The sequence below is a fragment of the Drosophila obscura genome, unplaced genomic scaffold (genome assembly GCF_018151105.1).
Source record: "Drosophila obscura isolate BZ-5 IFL unplaced genomic scaffold, ASM1815110v1 contig_208, whole genome shotgun sequence".
NCBI classification, from domain to species: Eukaryota; Metazoa; Arthropoda; class Insecta; order Diptera; family Drosophilidae; genus Drosophila; species Drosophila obscura.
In genome coordinates this window covers 636,707-656,085 of record NW_024542799.1, presented here as the reverse complement: position 1 = coordinate 656,085, position 19,379 = coordinate 636,707, and the positions used below count along the sequence as shown (strand labels likewise).

Here is a 19,379-nt window from a genome sequence, read left to right as displayed (position 1 = left end):
AATCCCCCACATGCCAACTACATATTTCGGATATATACCCACCAGTTAATCTTAACTGCAATGCGATAATCAATAGTCTGTTGAAGCTAATTGAAATTGCTGCCAAAAATACACTGCAAGGGATCGTGGTTATTTTTGAACAAGCAACAAAGGGATTCAGTATTTAAAGAATGCCAACAGCAGTGCATTGGTCCTTAATATAATCAAAAAGATAATATTTTATTTATTACATTTAATATATGATCCATTAGTTTGGATCTTATAGTACCCTTTCACAAATTCTCCTCCTCTTCCTTCTCTTCTTCATTCTCTACCTTCGATCCATTAGCTTTTTATCTTTATTATTTGTTAATTTCGTGATATAGTCTCTAAAGGATAACTGCATGGGGTTTGCGGACACATACTAGCGATAGTCCATGAATAAAAACCAACCTTAGTTGCTGTTCAGCAAGTACTCAAATAAACAGGCACATTCGCTACCATTAAACCAGGCTATGACTCCAAATTCTTTAGCTTACGACTATGCCCCACTTGGCTCATAAACATCTGCTTGTTGAGTTGAAATAAATGCATTTAACTCAGATATCCTATCGTAGCTGTACGTCTAGACAGCAGATTCAGATTTGTATCTATCAATTACGTTTCCAGACCTCCCTCCCCGGCACACCGACTACTATAAACGTCACAGCGAACAATTTATGAATCATAAACAAATCCGTTGAGTAAATGGCGAAATGAAAATGAAAAGTGCATTCTAACTCATTTAAATACAATTAAACTGCTCCAAAATGGATAATGGAAAACGCTTTTGGGAACTACTCAAGCATATGCCATACATATGCCATACATATGTATTTCGTGATCTGAGCGAGCGACAATCCCTGTCTGTCCGTGTCCGGGTTGGGTCTCTCGGTTCCATTGAAGCGTGGCCCCCCCATGCAAACACCAAAATAATTTGCTAATGAGCTTTGCCAAAGTATAGCGTCCAGGACCACTCAACTGTAGAGGATTTCCATGAGATTGTAGCTGGTCGATGGCAGAGGGGCTGCCTGAGATTACATGATGTCTGCCAGGGGTGGGGATGTGCGGGGGGGAATCTTTGGCTTTGCCTGACTTTTGACTTGCATTGTTATATGATTTTCGGCCTTTTCCTGGTTGTATTTTTTTAATATTGGAGAGCAGCCGCAAGTGTTTCGGTATAATCGCAGCAAATACCTGGGCAGCATTTAATGACCAGTTTAAGCACTTCATGTGGATTTTCCCCAACCCAGCGAGCGCTTGTGTGTTAATTTGGACCAAATAAATGGTGTGTGTACCGGCTCTAAATCCATATATCGGCCATAATGTCTGCCGTATGGTGTCTGGTGTCGGCGGGGCAATAACTTAATGCTTTCCATTCACGCCAAGCCAGATACGATAATGAGGCAGGGGGCCAGCCAGACAATTGATGCGAGCATGCGCGATCATGTCTATGGTTTTATGATCATTTCTATGAGTGGCGGAGATCTCCCGACCTGGCGACCTTGTGGTTATTTATGGACTCCCATAAGATGTGTCGATTCAGTGAATAATCGATTGGGCAATTGGAGGAGTCGTCAAATGTCAGAGATCAGCGGGTGAAGAAAAGTTTTCTTTGCCTATTTGCCGTGCCGATTGTTACGCACTAATCAGTCAGATGATTCGCCGCCTCATTGTTTCCCCCCCCCATGCCCCCATTGCACCATAAATCGCAGACTTTAATGAATGAAATCGGGAAAGCGTTGCAATCATCAGGGGCCCCCAGCCCCCATCCCCAATGCTCACCCGTACCCAAATCTCTGGTCGCGAACAATGAGCACACACGGACAATGACAGACTTTATGAATGAGTGTTGAAGAAATATTCATAAAATAAGAAAAAGAAGGAGAAACAAGATTTTCACACTAGCACCAAATCGTCGTGGCTGTAGTCGCAGCCAGCGAGGCATGTAAACCCGTAGTTTTCGTCGTGGCTTGGCATTAGCCAAGTGGCCCCCTGCCCCCCTCTCGAACTGACTCCACTAACACACCCGGATAACTTCATTTACATTTTGGGCGTGAGAAGAATATATATATTTATGTACATATATGGCAATACAGAAGATCTGCTTCATCGGCTCTGGCTCTGGCTGTGGCTCTGGCACACGGGTTGCCTTAATTAGATTATAACCTGTCGGCAGTTCCACATGCAGCAGTAGCTGGTAGCTGGTATCTGGTCCCAGCGATCTCCTTGTGGCTCATTTGAATTGCGTGCCAAAAATTGTTATCGCGCTGTTGCACAACACTAAAACCGAAGCAAGGCGGAACTGGGTTCATCATCCATAAAGTGCATTTGCCTATTGTCCCAATTAGCTGCTTGGCCATGACTACTGGTGCCCATAAGCCATAAGCAGCAGCAGCAGCAGCAGCAGCACAATTAACTTGTCTTGTAAATGCTTGCGGTTGCGGCCAAGAACTGACTGTGTGAAATGTTCACACATTACACATTTTACACATTATTAGCAGCCATTTGAATTCCACAGCTTCCGTTTACATGAGCAGGCGATAAGTATTTCGATAGTAGATGTCGCGCTGCAAATCGAACCACTGCAATCGGCATTAACAGTTATATATATTTTATATTTATAATTTCGCAGAAAGACAATGACAAATCCGCAGATTACTAATGCCCACAATCAAATCATTACCAAACATATTTCTTTAATCTCGGCGCTTTTGTAAATGTATGCAAATTCCCGCGCCGGGCCTGTGCCAAGGCTCTTTACAAGAGAAAATCCGCAGAGACAAACAGAAGCAGAAATAATCCCTCGGCCAAGCTAAAGACAAATAAACATATTGTTAACGATGTGAAAATGTGCACAACAAAGCCTTTTGGCCAAAGACACTGGCAATTAGCCACGCACCCGCACATCGCTCGGGTCTGCGATGGATGGCCCTGGACAACATAGCATCCACTGGCAGCCACTGACATTTCAATAGAACCGTCAAACGATTCCATTTAACACAATTTATGAGCTGCTTCTGATTCTTAAATTCCGCACACATAAGTATAACGAATGCGTCCAAGTGCCGGTGGCATTAACCAAATTGTGTGTCCGCTGATAACTGGATTCCGAGTCCCAGCGGCAAGCACACCACCTTGGCATTTAAACCCAAAGCAGTGGGCAAAAAAGTGGCCAAGCAACAGGAAGATGGCAGCCGCCAGCCACAGCAAATAAAAACAAAATCAACCGTTGCCGTTGAAAATTTCTTAATAGAAGCGCCGAAAAGCTAAAAAAAAAAAAAAACGAAACGTTACTAAAAAGCTGCGGTCGGTCGCGCAGCATTGACTTGGAATCACAAATTAAATGTTAATACTTATACTTATACCCAGGCAAAAGGCAAAAAGGGGCAGAGGCAACAATGGATCAGAGCTGCGGCGGCGCATGAGACAAAAACCGGATTTGTGGCAAACATAGAGCACAGACAGAACAATGTGCGCATAAATCTAGCGTCAAAACATGAATGCAATTTACCCCAACTGAATGAGCGATTGCCAGGGATTAGCTCCAGCTTCAGCTGGAGGGGGCCGGCCGGGCCTGATCTCAAAACCTGCTCGCAGCTATACTAGTGGTAGTCGTAATCGTAATCGTAATCAAATCAAAACTTGACATTGTCTGACTCTGAGCCCCACTTAAGAGTGTGGTAGAAAGGAAGCAGCTGGGATCATTGGGAATACCGAAGACCTCTCTCACACGAACACGCATATAAACTGACAGATTGCATAATAACCGAAGATACTCGCGTACAGGCGCTGGGGATCTCGTCCCGCGGTTTCACGGAGACATGCAGTGAAAGTTAATTTGGCAAAAATATGTAGAAAAAAATTATGAAATGAAATGTATTTTCCTTTCGTTTGCCACTGCATTGGCATTGTCTTTTGCCACCGCCAAGTGGCAAGTAGCAAGCGGTTGCCGGTTAGCGGTTAGCGCGGCAAGCGGAAATGGTAACAAAAAACAAAAAAGCAAACGGCAGTGGGAGCAGACAGACAGCGCAACGCTTGGGCCGCCCAATAGGTTAATAAATACATTTCCAATGAAACAAGGAAGAGCGCGAGCTGCATCACGCCAAGATCGACAATGCATTCACACAAAGAGATAAGCGGGGGGGTTAATTCAATGTCAAGCCACAGCTAACGCCAAGAATGATTCGGGTGAACCAAACACGGAATAGTCAAGCGACAATAAACAGAAACAAGTCTCAATTACATTACACAGCGAGTGTAGGGAATATGCAAGAAAAAGTTGGGCGGCAAGTGCTGAACAGGCAAGGTCTGCCAGCCATCGCTTAATCACATTTAGCGTGAACCATTTCTCGTTTGTTGGGGGATATCTCTCTGCTGGGGCTGACAATTACATGTAACCACCTTGAAAGCTGCAGCAAATTGGCGACCGAAAGGCATTTCGCTGCCATTGTTCGGGCCAGGTGGCAGGCAGGCTGGCACTTGTCCGCGGCGCTGCCAGTTTAGAAAGGCCCAACATGAAACGGTCGAGTGGCACAGCGAAAGGTACCCGAAAAGTACTTCAACATGCATGTGCTCCAATCCAATCCAATCCTAATATAAATATACACTCCAGATATGTACCACGGGTTCGTTGATTTAGGTCTAGACATTTATTACACAGGCCGGGCTCGGTTACATGACGACAAGCGCTGCTCTGGCTGCTGGGCTGTGTGTAATTTTCGTGAGCTAAAGTTTAGTTATATTTTAAATATGTTTTTTGCTGCAACCAAATCACTGGGTTTTGGTTGTTGTTGTTGTTGCATTATTATTTGCTGTAGATATTGTTTGTTGTTATTGTGGTGTTGTTGCTGCTGGCATCCAGCTTACTTGGAATCGGCTGCCGCATTGCTAGACTTGGTGGCAGCTTTGATGGCCGCCGCCGATGTGCGTTTCACATTGACCAAGACATTGCGCTTGGTTGAAGCCGGGCCTGGCTTGCTGACTTTAACCGCCGTCTTGGGCGTTGCTTTCTTGACCGGCTGCTTGACAGGAGTTGTCTTGGCTGGTGTGGATGTAGCAGAGGTTGCTGCTGCTGCGGCTGCTGTGCCGGCCCCGGTAGCCACACCGGTGGTCTTTTTCTCTGCCGGCTTGGCAACTGCTGGCGCATTTTCTTTCGAAGAGGCAGTCTCCACATCATCATCGCCATTTTCTTCCTCTTTGGCATCTTTAAGCTTGTTTTTCTCGCTGCAATTGGACCAGTATTAAATAAGCAATTAAGTTGAAATGGGGAGAAAACGGGCAAAAATACCTTTCAATGTCAATGTTGAGGACCGATTCATCCTCTTCCTCCTCTTCCTCGTGGCTCATCGGATCAACTTCGGCGAGCAGGTCACCCAAGTCCTTGTCGACCTCCTCCCATAAATTTTCATCTTGGGGGTCGTCGCCCATATCAGCATCCCCATAATCTTCGTCATCCTCCTCATCGATTTTTGCGTCAGCATCCATTTCTTCATCGGCATCTGCATCGTCAGCCTTTTTTTCTTCCTCGTGCTCATCATCTTTGCGGTTCTTCTTTTCGGTCTCCTCCTTTTGGCGCAAGAACGCCTTAACGTGGGAATGCTGCAGACAATGCTTCTTGGTGTAATCGTCCAAGGAAACTTCGTCCGTCTTATTGGAGTAATGATTGCACAGGCCGCAATAGAATGCCTCAATGGCCTTGATGGATTCCGATCCAATCAGGCCACGCTTGCGCGTCTCCTCGTCAGTACTCTTCTGAGCGGTTTCAGCCTCCATTACCATAGCATCCACATCGGCATCCATCACGTCGACATCGGTCTCGCCAACAGAGTCGACGGTCAGGAATTTATTCAAATCAATCTCGCGCTCATCGACACTGTCGTCCGAGCCGGACTCATCGTTTCTGGCCTTGTTCTGCAAACGAACGACATAGATTGATCAGTATTTATGCTTTGAATGGTTTTTGGTTAATGAACATACGCGTATATGCTCCAGGGAGCAACGATGATTCTCATAGAGCATGGCATTCTTGAATGCCAAGTGGCAGGAGCCGCAGTAGGGCATCAGGAACTTCTTGATGGTCTTGTGGTGCTCGGAGGCCTGATGCAGATTCTTTTGCTGGCGATAGGCCAGGCGACAGAGGCGGCAATAGCGAGACTCGTGCTCTTCCTTGCTATTTTCCTCGATCTCACGCTGAGTGGTGCGCTGGCGGGCGCGCATACGCTGTAGATCAGCGCGCTGGTTGAGGGCCACCTGGCGCATGGCGTTCTTGTGAGTGCGCGAGTTCAAGTGGTAGTTGTACTCCTGTAGTTAGATAGGGATTAGGGAACGCGTCAGCGATACTGGCAGTGGATCCACGTTAGACCGTTTAGAGGAGAGACACCCACCTTGAAGGTCACACACTTGCAGTTGCAGTGGACGCAAGTGAGCTTAATGAAGCTGCGCTTGCGATTGTTGTGGTCATCGTCGCGATGGCGCGAGCTGTGATGCTCATCGTCGCTGTCATCCTTGTCCTTGCGTGAGCGCTCCTTCTTGTTGGGAGTCTTTTTGGACTTGGTGTCCTTGCCGTCCTTGGTGGTGTCGCCATCTTTGTCCTTTTTCTTACCTGTCTTATCGGCTGTGCTGGATTTGGCCTTTTCTTCAGACTTGTCGCCATCGGCACTCTCATCTTCAGCCTTTGCCTTGTCCTCGTCATCTGAGGCTTTGGCATTCTTGCTATCAGACTCATTCAAGGACTTTTCCTGATCTTCATCGTCGTCACGCTCATGCTCATCATCGTCGCCGCCATCGGCGTCACTCTTGTCCTCGTTTGCCGACTTGCTGTTGCGCTTTTTGCCAGGTGACTTTTTAGTCTTTTCGCCCTTCTTCTCACCATCGACGGCATCCTTCTCATCATCATCATCGTCCTCGTCGACGCCGATATCTTCGTCATCGTCATTGTCTTTGCCTTTCTTCTTCTTGCTATTCTCAGCATCATCGTCCTCCTTGTCCTCATTGTCACTGGAATTATCGCTGCTATTCCCTCCCAGGCGTTGGCGACGCAACGAGCTACATTGATTTGGGTGGAATGAATTCGAATTTGAAGTCATGTGCAGGTGGGAGGGAGGCGCAAATGCAAATGCAAATTTTTGTGTTTAGTACAGAATAAGCTGGGAATAAGCTAACAAATTACTTTTCTTGTCATAGTGTCTGGTGTTGGTTGGTTGGTTGGTTGGTCATTATTTTGATAGTACATTTCAATTTCAATTTCTACTAGTCACACACAAACAACAATATATACTTGTATACTTGTCTACGAAGAATGCGAGTGGTGCGATCCCCTCTCATCACAATTGATCTCGATCTCAATCTCAATCTCAATCCAGCCAATGGCATAGAGTGGGTGAATTGGAGTGGAGTGCTCTGCTCTCTTTCGTTTCGATCTCACATTATATTCAAATAGTTCTTTCGCTTTGGCATATTATTATCTTGGTCAATGGTCAATGATGCAAATTGGTACACACACAATTGATAAATTGAAGAAGCTCCGTTTACGGATATAAACTTTATCGTATATAACTCGGGTTGTTTTTTTTTTTGTACTATTTACCTTTTCAGCTGTTGAATCTTAAGCAGGCGAGCCCGATCTTTCTGCTGTGCATAGAGCAACTGGCGGCGCATGGTACGCAGATCATTGGACTCGTTGACGTTGCGGGTACGCACAACGCGCATGGCTCCAACCCGCATATTTCCACGTGTCATGCCGCCTCCACGCATGGACATTGAGCCGCGTGGGCGCGATATATAACTGGTGCCGGCCACACTACGCATCATACGCTTTGGCGGTCCCATTGACGACTCGCGCTGATTCCGGCTACCGGAGTTCGAGTCATCGCGCGGCCGATACGAGCTCGAGCTAGCGCCTCCGCCGGTGCTGCTGCGCTGATGGTAGTTCGATGATGAAGAGCCAACATTCTGCGATGATGACGATGGGCGATCGCTGCGATCGTTTGACGAGGACGTGCGACGATAATCCTATTGACGATTGACGAGTAGGAAGGAGTGTAGGAGCATTTTTTGTTTGTTGTGGTTTTTTTTTTGTTTTTTTTTTTTGATGTGATATCGAATATAGGTAGATATATATATAAAGATTTATATACTTGTTGGATGATAAAGAATTGCTATTGTTATAGAAACTGTATTACTCTCTGATCTTATCTGATTTGTGGGTGGTGGTTATCGCAACGATTATGCTGTTATATATCCTGCAGCGTGTAGGTGTGTGGTAGCATGATGAAGAAACCTTACACTCTTAGCTATTATTTAGATTTGGATCGATACACAGACGTGCATATATGCGTATATAGATAGATTATCTGTTGTCGGATTGATTATTATTTGGTATGGGGAGAGAATTGACTGCACTGCTGATGGTACGGTACAAGGCACAAGATAAAAGATTACAGATCAAAATCGCTTCAATCACATTTCTATACAGAAGTTTTTGCTTTCAGATCGACAGTTTAGTGAGTGGGTGGTAGTAGTAGGCAATATTATTTTTATCTTGCAGCCGTTTTGGCTGCACTCTCAAATCGATCTGTCGCTGGCCAAATATTTGCCATGCATTGCCTCGACGCAGCTGATTCTATGGACAACACAGATTATATATATTTATTATATATATATATGTATATATAGTAAACATCTAGTGCTCCCCAAAGTGCTTTTTCTGGCTACTTTGAGTTCCGTGCTGTTCGCTGTTTGGGATATGTTTTGCTTTAACGCTCGCTCAATAGAATCCCGCGTTTAAACTCCACAAACAGTGCTATAAATATTGGAAGAGTCATTAACATTACACAGAACATGGCGGCGTACAACTTAATGTATAATGATAACCTCAGAAATTACGTGCGCTTAGCGTTTTGGAAAGGTTAATATGTTACTTACGTCTATGCGCGGGCGCTTGTTGCGATCATCGCTGCGATCGCGTGATGTATCCTAAAGAGACAATAAAAATAGAATGCAGAGAATAATTAGAATTTTCACAACAGCACCTCTGTTTCGTAACGTACATAGCTGCGCTTGTGGCTGGAGCTGGACTCGTAGCGTCCGCTGCTGCTCGAATTATGGTGGGTAAACTTGTCGCGGCTGCGGTTATCATAGTGGCTATTGTTGCCGCCTCCTCCTCCTCCGCCGCCGCTGTAGCGGTTGTTGTTGTTGTGGTAGTTATTCTCGTAGCGTCCCCCATTGGGGCGGTAGTTTCCCTGGGTACGTGTGTTCACGTAATTGCTCGAGTTGCGATTATTGTAATAGCCACCGCGTGTGGTACCACTTCCACGTGGAATGAAACCGCCGCGTCCACGCATTTTTCTCTTCTGCAAATATAAACCAAGAAAAAATAGTCACTTTTTCCGGTTACGAACGTCTGTATGTCTGTGTGCGAACATGCGTATGTATGTGTTTGACCAGCGCAGCACCCCAATCGGCAGTGCGCCGGCGGCGTCGCTCGTGTGTGAAAAAATCGATATGCCGGTGCACTTTTTCTTGCGGAATATATTCCTTTTATTTTGCGGGTTCTTACCTTTGATTCTTTGATTATATTTCACAAAACAATTGTCTATTCACTAGCTTGCAAGTTTTTTCGCCACTGAAATCGCACGTTTCCTTTGAGTTTTCACAATTTTCACGAAACTATGGCGGACGACTTGATTACTGGATTTATCGAAATTGAATTATACTCTGCTGACTAGAGGTGTCAAACCATCGAGGGCACTTTCGATAGTATCGATGTTTTACTGCTAACCTCTACTAGTGACGGTTTTGCGACTATCATGATAGTATCGAGCTACAGTCGTTGCGCTTTTGATATGTTTGGATTAGCTGCTATAAAATACGAAGACACATTTTTCAACAAATAGACAGGTGGCATCTAATTTTTACAATGGACAAGTTCCTTAAAGGTTTCAATGGTTTTTTTATGAATTATTTGAGCCCGATTCTATCACGATAGTATCGATTGTTTTTTTTCCTAATATTCGTGAGTAAATTGAAATGAAACAATGGGTTAAGCGTTCTCGGAAATTATATTTCTTGATTTTTATATTCAGTTGTACCTTATTTTATAAGCAATCCAATAAAAAAGGGAGTACTTAAAGTTAGCCAATCTTGTATAGAATTGATTAATCTACCGAATAAAATTATCTATTCAGCACTAAGGGTCCTAGCTAAATAATAATTCTGAACCGCATTTGAAAATTGAGGAATATCATAAACAAAATATAACTAAATATTATTTAAATATTAATAAAAAGTCCTCAATAACTATTTTAAGATTATTTGTAGAATTTAATACGATAAAATATCCAGTTCACACACATGCATTTAGTTTACTCAAAGTAAAAGTAATAAAAGTTATAATAGTAAAGTGCAGTATGGCTAAATTAAGTTATACAAATGTACACACACAGAGGATGCCACGCCAGGATAGTTCGTCTTGCAGGATGATAGCATCAAATTACTCTTTGGAATGCGCTGCAGCAAAAGTTGGCAAGTTGACTTCAACGGAGCATTCCACGCTTAAACTATGCCCGTTGGACGCACATTTGTCGGAGGCTGGCCGGTACTGGGTTTGGTCATTATGTCCATGGCATTCTTGAAGAGCTGTGTCTTGACAAAGTCTGTGGCGGCGCTGTTCAGGTCCTTCCCAGCACCGTAGTTGCACTTGATGTACCCATATAGATTTGCAGCATTCAGGGCTATGGCAATCATGACCAGCAACAGCCATTTGAATTTCAGTCCAAATAGGGCCATCAGGAAGAACAGTCCCCAGAAAACCGGGCAGAGTATCAGTCCTAGCCAGAAAATACGCTGCTCGTGCTTGTTGATGCGACTCTGGTAAGATTCAGACTACGTTTCATTAGCAAGTTGTCCCCATTTCACGGCTGCGTGACTCACATTTTTCGACTCGAACACCCAGTGGGACACTCCATCGTCATCCACGTAATTCCACCAGCGCAGTCCAACGAGAAGTCTTCCAGAGATGTTCTTTACCGTCCAGAAGTCGGCGGAGAGGAACAGCACCACAAACACGAAGCTGGTAATGAAGGAGTCACTGAACCATCCACAGAACATATAGATCACGATGGCTGCACCCCGGAAGAACAGGTGAAAGAAGGTGACGTATGGATGCCTAGGGGGCCAGAGAGTTATGTTACTAATATGTACATTGTGGCGGCAGCTATGCTTACGTGTATTTTTCTCCCGCACGACTGGGATCGCGCATTTCATCCTCCTCGCCAAAGGGTATCGTGTCATCATCGAGGAGTGGCACCTGCGTAACACGTTAATAAATTAGTTCTACACTTTAAAGGGCTTTGCTTTGGCTGGTAAGTGTTATGGGCAGGCAGAATCTCAGGTTGTCTGACGTTGTCGTTGGCAGACCAAAAAGCTGCGTGTTAGGGATTAGTGCGGCATACATACATTTCTTACCGTAGCGGATGCCATGATTATGTTAAGGATTGACTAATTTTTATCAAAGCGTTTTAAGTTAATCAGTTATGCGAATTTTAATACATTTTCTTTGCCTAATTCTACGTTGTTGTTGCTTTTGTGCCTGCGTAGCTGTATATCGCACTATCTCGATAACTGCCCAGTGTGGCAACCCTAAAACTGGCAGCACTTCAACGTTGTTTACATTTTGATAACATATTGTTGTTGTTTTTAGGGCGGTTAACATTTCTTAATCATTAATTTAGCATGATTTAATTAATTAAAGGACTATCTAAACATCGTCTATAGTAGGGGGTAACTTGTAGTGTGAAGTTGGTTCGCCATAAATGAGTATTTCCCGCGCAAGCCCCTACATCACCCATGGGCAGGTTTTTAATCTTTATACTTATTGCTCTTTACAATGACAAATTAAATGGGTAAAATAATCAATAAGAGTGACTATTCAAAAAGCATATGTAAAATGTGTATGCTACGCCTTGTTCTGCTCCATGTGTGCGTTGCAAAACCAGAATGAGTGCAACCGCAATGGGGGCAGTCGAAATGCGTCCTCTGTGGTCTGTGGTGACGGCAAAGCATCGACAGAATAGGCCCACAAAAGTCAGCCTTAACTCAAAAAATCAGTCAGTATCTAGTCGATCGTCTGGGCAGCTTGTTTAATCCTGCTTCAGTCATGAGCAAGAGCCGAGAAACCGCCCGAATTGTAGTTGTTGGGGCTGGAGCCTCTGGGATAGCTGCCGCTACTCGTCTCCTGGAGAAGGGCTTCAATAACGTGCAGATCGTGGAGGCTGAGAGCCGCATTGGCGGGCGCGTACACACCATTCCATTTTCGGACAATGTTGTCGACCTGGGAGCCCAGTGGTGCCACGGAGAGAAGGGGAATGTCGTCTACGAGCTGGTGAAGGATCTCCATCTACTCGAGCGGACTGGAGACTTATACAGTACGGTACGGTGCGTGCGATCTAACAAGGAGGAAGTTCCTCAGGAGCTGGCTATCACCTTAAGAGGAATTGCCTCGACTTCAGTACCAGACGGTCCGAGTCCATACGAGGGGTCAGTGGGGGATTATCTGACTCAAAAGTATTGGAAGGAGATTGACACCCAGCTGCCATCGGTAGACCGCGCCCTGGCCAACGAGATGCTGGAAAGCTGCAAGAGATCCGAAAGCTCTTTAGAGGGCTCCGACAACTTGCTGGAAGTTTCGGGACGCGGGCATTTAGAATTCGCCGAATCTGATGGCGATCAGCTGCTCAATTGGCGCGATCAGGGCTTCGAGAGATTCCTTCGACTTCTGATGAGTGCCAGTGATCAGACCGATGACCTTGGAGTGCTCAAGGGACGTGTAAATTTCCAAAAGAGGGTTACCGAAATCAACAGCGACTGTCCCAGCAATTTGAAAGTTCGGTGCTCGGATGGAGTGACCCTCAACGCAGATCATGTCATTTGCACCGTCTCCCTGGGAGTGCTGCAGGAGCAGCATGAGACGTTGTTTGTGCCTGCCCTACCTTCAGCCAAGGTTAATGCGATTAAAAGCCTCAAACTGGGCACAGTGGACAAGTTCTATTTGGAGTTTGCGTCACAGCCGTTCCCTAGTGACTGTGCGGGGTTCTACTGTCTATGGATGGAGCAGGATCTGCAGGAGCTACGCAGCTCGGAGCTCTTTTGGCTGGAGAGCATCAGCGGCTGCCACCGGGTCACCTATCAGCCTCGCCTGCTGGAGGCTTGGATTGCGGGTGAGCACGCCCGCCACATGGAGACGCTCACGGAGGAAAAGGTACTCGAGGGTCTGAACTGGCTTTTCCGTAAATTTCTCAGCTTCGATGTGCCTCAGCCTAAACGCTCTGTGCGCACCCAATGGCATTCCAATCCAAACTTCCGTGGCAGCTACAGCTTTCGTACCACACGAGCCGATGAGCTGAATACTGGTCCCTGGGAACTGCAGACTCCTGTGATGTGTGACAATGGTCACCCAATCTTGCTGTTTGCGGGCGAGGCCTCGAGCAAGACCCACTACTCCACAGTACATGGTGCCGTTGAAGCTGGTTGGCGGGAAGCGGAGAGATTAAATGATTTTTACCAAGATATTTCTCATACTCAATAAAATTAGTGGAAAGCGTGAAAATTTTTTTAATTCTATGTCAAGCTTGTCCATGTCGTTGCTCATGGTTGGAAGATAGCCAAAGTTGTCGAATATAAGCTGGGTAAGTTTACAGGATCTCCTCAAGTTCGAATAGATTTCTCAAATATTTTGTATACATAAGTACATATATATTTTTGTTCTTTATAGTGCTAAAAAAAAGAGATGTAACATTAAAGTTGCACCTAATATTCCATAAAACAAATAGAAAAGAATGATACTTATAATGTAACTACTAATTGTTGAATGAGAAAAATAAACATTAAAGTTGCATACAACTTCCGGGCGGGTCTTGCTTAAGTTCTCTCCTAAATGCTGTCCTTAAGAACACAAATTTGGTTATTTTGATATGGTCAGACATCTTAACTGTATAGAGCCCTATCGACTATAATTCCGTGTTCGATGAGAAAACTTTCGACATCGCTGGCAAAAAAGTCGTCGCTCAGATCATCGGTTAAGCGCACAAAATTTCCAACTACACTTGCAGCTTTATACACCAGCAGGGCCGGAAGCCCTTTTGTGCGGAAGTCCCTGCTCATGCCAGCCACAGAGCTACATATTTTGGCAAACTTAATGGACGGATAATCGCTGGCCAAGCTTTCAAGGCACTTGTTAAGCGTACTGCAGGCCGTTAGGCTTTTATCATAGATGTGTACGATGATTGTTGTGTGCTTGCTTTCCTGCTCCACGCAGGCCAGAAACTCCCCGTGGCTGCTCAGCTGGTGCACCTTTCCAAACTGTTGATTGTGTCCGGTTTGACGAAGCATTTCGGCCATTCGTTGCTTCTGGTACTGTTGCAAGAAGTCTTCACTCATCAGCTCTGACAGCTCGTCGTCCAATTCCTCCTGGCGCTTGCGCTCCTCATCTTCAGCGGTCGTGGTCGTAGTCATGCTCAGTTTTTTGGCCAGGTCCAGGCGTTGACGTTCGGTTTCATCGCGACGCTCAGCTTCCAGTTGCTTGAAACGCTGCCAGTCCTTGACAACACCCTTGGGTCCGGTATTGGTAGATCCTTGCTGACGAAAGCCCCCCGCAGGCGCTGCATCCGGATCCGTATTAATAGTCAGTCCACCCGCGGCTCCTTTCCTGCCGCCTGCTTCTTTCTCATCGTCGCCATCGTGGTCATTGTCTTCGCCCTCGCTGCTGCTGCAATAGTACTCCAGCTTCTCTCCCAAAAGTTTATCCTCCAAAGTCGCCATGGCCGTAAAATGTTTGATTTTTTGATTTTAATTGAATTAGAAAACTTATGGGCAGTGTGACCGCGGATTTATCGAAAAAATTTATACCGTCTGTCCCTCAGAAATACACCGTAAAATACCAAACTAAAATGATCAAATATACCAACATATTTTTTGCTGTTTAAGCCTAGTACTCAGACGCGCTAAATTTTCCGTCGACCGAAATCAGGGATGATATTCGTATGAAACCGATAAGAAATCATCCCTGTTTTTTTGGTCGACCGAAAATTTCGTAGCAGGCGTTTCGCAGACCGGTACTCAGTTCCGAGAAAAAGCCATTCGATACATACTAGAAAAGCAACCGATGGTATTTTCCCATCTCGATCGGAACATTGAAAATTTTCAATTTCCGTCGTCTAATGACATGACACAAAAACACACACAACACACACACATTAAATATGGAAGGAAACAAGTGCAAGCCAGCTAAAAAAGTGCAATAATGAAGATAAATTAAATTTAGTTAGGGAGTCGAATTAATACCGATTGTATGGATATTATTATTTATTAATTTTACTCATTTTAATCTTGAAAAAGGAAGATTAAAACCATGTTGATTGCTATCTTTCCTGCAGGATCGGATTTATTCAATAGTGCCGTGTGCATTATCGCCCTCCAGCTCCACAGCGCCCACAAATAAGACATTTCTGCTTACTTTAGCAAAACATTTGAAATTCAAACAGATTTCTGTTTGTAAACAAACACCAAACAGTGTAACCGTAGAGCATACATTTTGCCAACTTAGGTCACACTAGGAACCGAGCGGAATATATAGCACTTTCGGTCGACTGAAAATTTAGCGCGTCTGAGTACTAGGCTTTAAACATATTTAAAGTAATAAGCGTACTTAAAAATTGGGGAACCTTGTGGAAAACTAATTCGTGTATCGGATACAATCTAGTGCTGAGTGTCCTAGCTGAACGGAGTAGCAATCTCGAGCCATACCGCTGTCCAACAACTTTTCTCTTGCTCTGGCCGCAAACAATGTAAACAACATTTATTTCAATATATTTGTGCTATTGGCATATAAATATATATTCAACAGCCCTACTTATGATAATTTCGACCCAAGAGATGAGGTAAATTGTGGAAATGACACTGGCACACCGGGCACTGTTTACGTGGTTCATAGTACTCGTCTTTTTGATCCTATTGTGCCTGCGCCTTGATCCGCGCACTACATGGAATTGGTTTGTTACATTTACACCGCTGTGGTTCTTCGACTGCATTCTCATCATCTACGTGATCATAAAATTCATACGCAAGTGGCGGAATCTGAACCGTCTGACAGACCTGCTGCTCCTGTATAAATGGAACATAGGCGGAGTGCTGCTGACCATCACATCACAGGTAATGATATGCCTGACATTGGAATATCCCCAGCAGATACCCATCTACGTGACCATCGCCCCTTTGATACTGCTCCTGAGCACCGCCATTTTCTATGTGGGCAGCAGGCTCGGCAAACGGGAGGGCTGGTTGAATTGAACCCCGGATTAGTGTACCATTAAACGTTTATTTTAAGTTAGCTCGTAAATAAAATGGAAATTCAGAAACCATATTTGCTTTGTGTGGCCCGTCGAGTTTGCCGGTTGGCCGACCACATTGCCTGGAGCTCGGCTTCGTTGGCCTTTGCCTTGTGCGCCAGGTAGGTGATTTGATGCTTGCGCCTGGTGCCGGCCACAGGCTCGTCGTCCGTTAGCACGCCCGTTGGCTGAAATGTTGTGGAAGAGGTCAAGGCGGTGCGCATCCATTCTTCGCGATCGGGCAGCACCTGCGACCCAGCTATATCAATCACTTGTATGTCCTTGGTCTCCTTTCGACGGCGCTTGGCATTTTTGCCCACCAACGCATCCATGGCCTCCGGATCAAGCTGATGTTCATGATAGCGCTTTTGTGCGATGTGCATCTGTTCGTCTTGGAGACGAGCCGCCTCCGCCTCAGCTGCCTCGACCGCATTTCGGGCAGCCATCTCGTCCAGGTATTTGCCGCTGGCCTCCACCATTTTGGCAGCCCGCTTGGCTACCAAGGCGCTGATCTCGTTGCTGCTGACCTCCGGCAGTTTCTGTTCTGTGTTTAGCGAGAAAAAGTCCCCAGCTTCGTCGTCATCATCTTCTTCACTGTCGCTTGCATTCACCAGAGCAGCTGATGGCTTCTTTTGCTGCTTTTTGACAGCACCAGTCCCTTGGGCATTGGGTGAAGGCTTCTTAGCAGATGATTTCACGCCATCTACTCCTTCTGTGTTGTGTGCAGCACGGCGGTGCTTCACTGTATCAGGTACAAAGGCTGGCGCAGCGGCACGAGACTGTGACATTGTGTTTGTTGACTTTGGAGCATTTGAGGTGCCCGTGGCCAGCTGTGGAGCCTCTGCTGCTGAGGATTTTGCAAAATTGCGCTCAGACTTAGCTTGTGGCAGCAGACTCAACAGTCCACATCCTTTGGGCATGTTGGCCTTATTGTCTTTGTTCTTCGATTTCTCTGCCTTTTCCTTGTCCACATCCGAAAAGTCCCTCAGCGATGGTATGCTAATCTTAACGCGTTCTTTGACTGGTGGAGGCGGAGGCTTCTCCAATGCATCGCCCCCGATTGGGCACGGCCTTTTTGTGCAGGAACTCATCGTCCTTTTCCTCTATAACCGCTTTTCCAACCGCTGCTGCGCGTGGCAGTGGCAGCTTGGCAAACGGGAGTGTCACCTGCTCGTCCACATCTTCCTCTTGAATCTCCTCGAAAGCCACTTTTGGCTTGGGTAGTGCTAGTGACAGGCGACCACTGGGAGTTTTTAGCTGCTGCAAGGACGCTTCTTGTGGTACATAGTCGTCGTCCTCGTCACTAATATGGCCATTGAATGGAGTTTCTTGCACGGGCAGGGCGGTTTTTCCTGTTGTATTCGGCTTGGACTGTGGTTTCAACAGTTCCACCTGCGGCCCAGTGTTATCATCTTCATTTTCGGACTCTTCATCGCTGCTGGCGGCATAGGCAACAAGCGACATGATTGCTTTAATATTTTTATTGTTTAATAATAACAAATGATAGCAGTGTGACCGCGGAGTTATCGACTATACCGATTGACCCTCAAAAATATACCAAAATATACTGACGGACACGACAAGATTGCGTTGATATTCCTCGATTTTAATATTCGGCTTAATATTATTAGCTAGTTTATTTCAGATTAATAACATATGACAAAACCACAATTTAGCTGATTTATATGTTTAGAGTTGACACCTTAATTAATCTTAAATCTGCGTGCCGCTACCCAGCACTATTGTAGGCGGCCGTTAGGCCATTTAATCTATTTAAAACTAGGGTGTTTTTATTATTGCCGCAATTAGCTGCGATTTAAAATGTTTACCTGTTTATAGACCTGGAGTATGCTTACTATAGCTGCTCACTAGGATCATAAAACCTTCAGGTAGATCCCAAGTGCCACAAGTACATAGCCAAGGGCTTCTTATGGGGTATATATAATCAGGAATATCTCCACACAGTTCAGTCAATGTTCTCTACTTGCAGAGTGCAGTAACAGGAAAATGCATCACCATCAAAATCTAGGAGAAGCAGCTGCCATGGCGGGCATGCTGCCGCCGTATGAAGCAATGGCGATGTACGAACAGCCCAAGCCCCGCTTCATCTTTAAGATGCCCCGGGTTGTGCCCGATCAAAAATCAAAGTACGACAGCGACGAGCTGTTCCGGCGTCTTTCACGAGAGACCGAGGTTCGCTACACTGGATACAGAGAGCGTGCCATGGACGAGCGGCGCATGCGATTTGTGAACGACTGCCGGAAGGGCTATGCGGAGCTCTCCTTTACGACATCGGGCACCAACGTGCATCTCTACTTCAATGCCAACCACAATCCCTATGCCCAGGACCAGGAGTGCGACTTTGAGCGGGAGCGCGGCAAGGTGCATCTTCGTTCCCATTTCATTATGAACGGAGTTTGTGTGCGCTTCCGCGGCTGGGTGGATCTGGACCGATTGGACGGTGTCGCCACACTGGAGTTTGACGAGGGACGCGCCCAGCAGGAAGATGCCCAGCTGCGGGAACAGATCGAGAGCTATAACCAACGCATGACCGAATCGAAGCGCATATATCCCGTGCCTCACACACCGCCCGATGACCACATTCGCCGTGGCGGACCCGGAGCCGTGCCGGGTGGACCGATGGGCTGGTAGGGATTCTACAGTAGCGAAATTGTTGGATAACCGATTTTAAAAATCACCTTCACTGCCAGTAGATTAAGCAGAAATCTCAGTACCTTCTGAAAATACATATTTCTCATGTCATTTAATGATTGTTTTTGCTTGTGCTCCCTCCTTAAGGGTTGATGTCACTGTATCGGGGTAGCCGGCCGGGGTCTACGGCCTTAATTACGACCGTTTTCAAACAACCACCGTCAGTGGCACTGCAACCACCCAAACACCACCTAAAGCATACAGTCCATCTGCCGTTCTCCCTGCTGCTGCTGCTGCTGGTGAGAGGCAGAGTCGCCCTACTGCTTG

The 19,379-nt window shown here is 45.8% G+C and overlaps 7 protein-coding genes across 11 annotated transcripts; 3 read left to right on the top strand and 4 right to left on the bottom strand.

Annotated features, from left to right (window-relative positions):
* Positions 1–4,854: 4,854 nt before the first annotated feature.
* Positions 4,855–9,725, bottom strand: LOC111070881 (glutamic acid-rich protein). Its single transcript, XM_022361917.2, has 8 exons — positions 9,578–9,725; positions 9,069–9,371; positions 8,944–8,994; positions 7,607–8,031; positions 6,405–7,065; positions 5,998–6,321; positions 5,309–5,931; positions 4,855–5,244 (listed from the first exon to the last, which is right to left on the bottom strand). The coding sequence occupies exons 2-8, from the start codon at positions 9,360–9,362 to the stop codon at positions 4,884–4,886; spliced, it is 2,739 nt and encodes a 912-aa protein (XP_022217609.2). The 5' UTR covers positions 9,363–9,371; positions 9,578–9,725; the 3' UTR covers positions 4,855–4,883.
* A 632-nt stretch (positions 9,726–10,357) lies between these two features.
* LOC111070912 (uncharacterized Golgi apparatus membrane protein-like protein CG5021) lies at positions 10,358–11,629 on the bottom strand. Of its 4 annotated transcripts, none has more exons than XM_022361954.2 (4): positions 11,476–11,629; positions 11,244–11,326; positions 10,951–11,185; positions 10,358–10,902 (listed from the first exon to the last, which is right to left on the bottom strand). In XM_022361954.2, the coding sequence occupies exons 1-4, from the start codon at positions 11,497–11,499 to the stop codon at positions 10,573–10,575; spliced, it is 672 nt and encodes a 223-aa protein (XP_022217646.1). In that variant the 5' UTR covers positions 11,500–11,629; the 3' UTR covers positions 10,358–10,572. The 4 variants fall into 4 exon arrangements, with proteins under 4 accessions (XP_022217646.1, XP_022217647.1, XP_022217648.1 ...); XM_022361955.2 differs by having other exon boundaries at positions 11,485–11,629; XM_022361956.2 differs by having other exon boundaries at positions 10,358–10,887; positions 11,476–11,628.
* Positions 11,630–11,732: 103 nt separating this feature from the next.
* Positions 11,733–13,662, top strand: LOC111070910 (spermine oxidase-like). Its single transcript, XM_022361953.2, has one exon. It carries the CDS (start codon positions 12,176–12,178, stop codon positions 13,601–13,603), a length of 1,428 nt encoding a protein of 475 aa, XP_022217645.2. The 5' UTR covers positions 11,733–12,175; the 3' UTR covers positions 13,604–13,662.
* A 339-nt stretch (positions 13,663–14,001) lies between these two features.
* LOC111070875 (phosducin-like protein) lies at positions 14,002–14,910 on the bottom strand. The gene has a single exon (XM_022361910.2). It carries the CDS (start codon positions 14,833–14,835, stop codon positions 14,002–14,004), a length of 834 nt encoding a protein of 277 aa, XP_022217602.2. The 5' UTR covers positions 14,836–14,910.
* A 788-nt stretch (positions 14,911–15,698) lies between these two features.
* Positions 15,699–16,430, top strand: LOC111070880 (transmembrane protein 60). Its single transcript, XM_022361915.2, has 2 exons — positions 15,699–15,860; positions 15,920–16,430. Exon 2 carries the CDS (start codon positions 15,967–15,969, stop codon positions 16,360–16,362), a length of 396 nt encoding a protein of 131 aa, XP_022217607.1. The 5' UTR covers positions 15,699–15,860; positions 15,920–15,966; the 3' UTR covers positions 16,363–16,430.
* Positions 16,135–19,179, top strand: LOC111070876 (protein brother). 2 transcript variants are annotated; one of them, XM_022361911.2, is made up of 2 exons: positions 16,135–16,224; positions 18,391–19,178. In XM_022361911.2, exons 1-2 carry the CDS (start codon positions 16,185–16,187, stop codon positions 19,050–19,052), a joined length of 702 nt encoding a protein of 233 aa, XP_022217603.2. In that variant the 5' UTR covers positions 16,135–16,184; the 3' UTR covers positions 19,053–19,178. The 2 variants fall into 2 exon arrangements, with proteins under 2 accessions (XP_022217603.2, XP_022217604.2); XM_022361912.2 differs by lacking the exon at positions 16,135–16,224 and adding an exon at positions 18,198–18,335 and having other exon boundaries at positions 18,391–19,179.
* On the bottom strand, positions 16,374–17,936 carry LOC111070873 (proline-rich protein PRCC). The gene is given in 2 exon segments (XM_022361908.2): positions 16,374–17,455; positions 17,457–17,936. Coding segments are annotated over 2 exon segments (1,440 nt in total). The 5' UTR covers positions 17,865–17,936; the 3' UTR covers positions 16,374–16,423.
* Positions 19,180–19,379: the final 200 nt, after the last annotated feature.

Excerpts from the sequence above, each read along its gene's own strand:
- LOC111070881 (XM_022361917.2), bottom strand. The coding sequence starts at position 9,362 with ATGCGTGGACGCGGCGGTTTCATTCCACGTGGAAGTGGTACCACACGC. Across the intron at positions 6,322-6,404 it reads GCAAGTGTGTGACCTTCAAG|GAGTACAACTACCACTTGAA; the intron begins GTGGGTGTCTCT and ends ATCTAACTACAG. Across the intron at positions 5,932-5,997 it reads GCTCCCTGGAGCATATACGC|AACAAGGCCAGAAACGATGA; the intron begins GTATGTTCATTA and ends GTTCGTTTGCAG.
- LOC111070912 (XM_022361954.2), bottom strand. The coding sequence starts at position 11,499 with ATGGCATCCGCTACGGTAAGAAAT. Across the intron at positions 11,327-11,475 it reads CATCCGCTACGGTAAGAAAT|GTGCCACTCCTCGATGATGA; the intron begins GTATGTATGCCG and ends CGTGTTACGCAG. Across the intron at positions 10,903-10,950 it reads GGGTGTTCGAGTCGAAAAAT|TCTGAATCTTACCAGAGTCG; the intron begins GTGAGTCACGCA and ends AATGAAACGTAG.
- LOC111070910 (XM_022361953.2), top strand. The coding sequence starts at position 12,176 with ATGAGCAAGAGCCGAGAAACCGCCCGAATTGTAGTTGTTGGGGCTGGA.
- LOC111070875 (XM_022361910.2), bottom strand. The coding sequence starts at position 14,835 with ATGGCGACTTTGGAGGATAAACTTTTGGGAGAGAAGCTGGAGTACTAT.
- LOC111070880 (XM_022361915.2), top strand. The coding sequence starts at position 15,967 with ATGACACTGGCACACCGGGCACTGTTTACGTGGTTCATAGTACTCGTC.
- LOC111070876 (XM_022361911.2), top strand. The coding sequence starts at position 16,185 with ATGGAACATAGGCGGAGTGCTGCTGACCATCACATCACAG. Across the intron at positions 16,225-18,390 it reads TGCTGACCATCACATCACAG|AGTGCAGTAACAGGAAAATG; the intron begins GTAATGATATGC and ends CTCTACTTGCAG.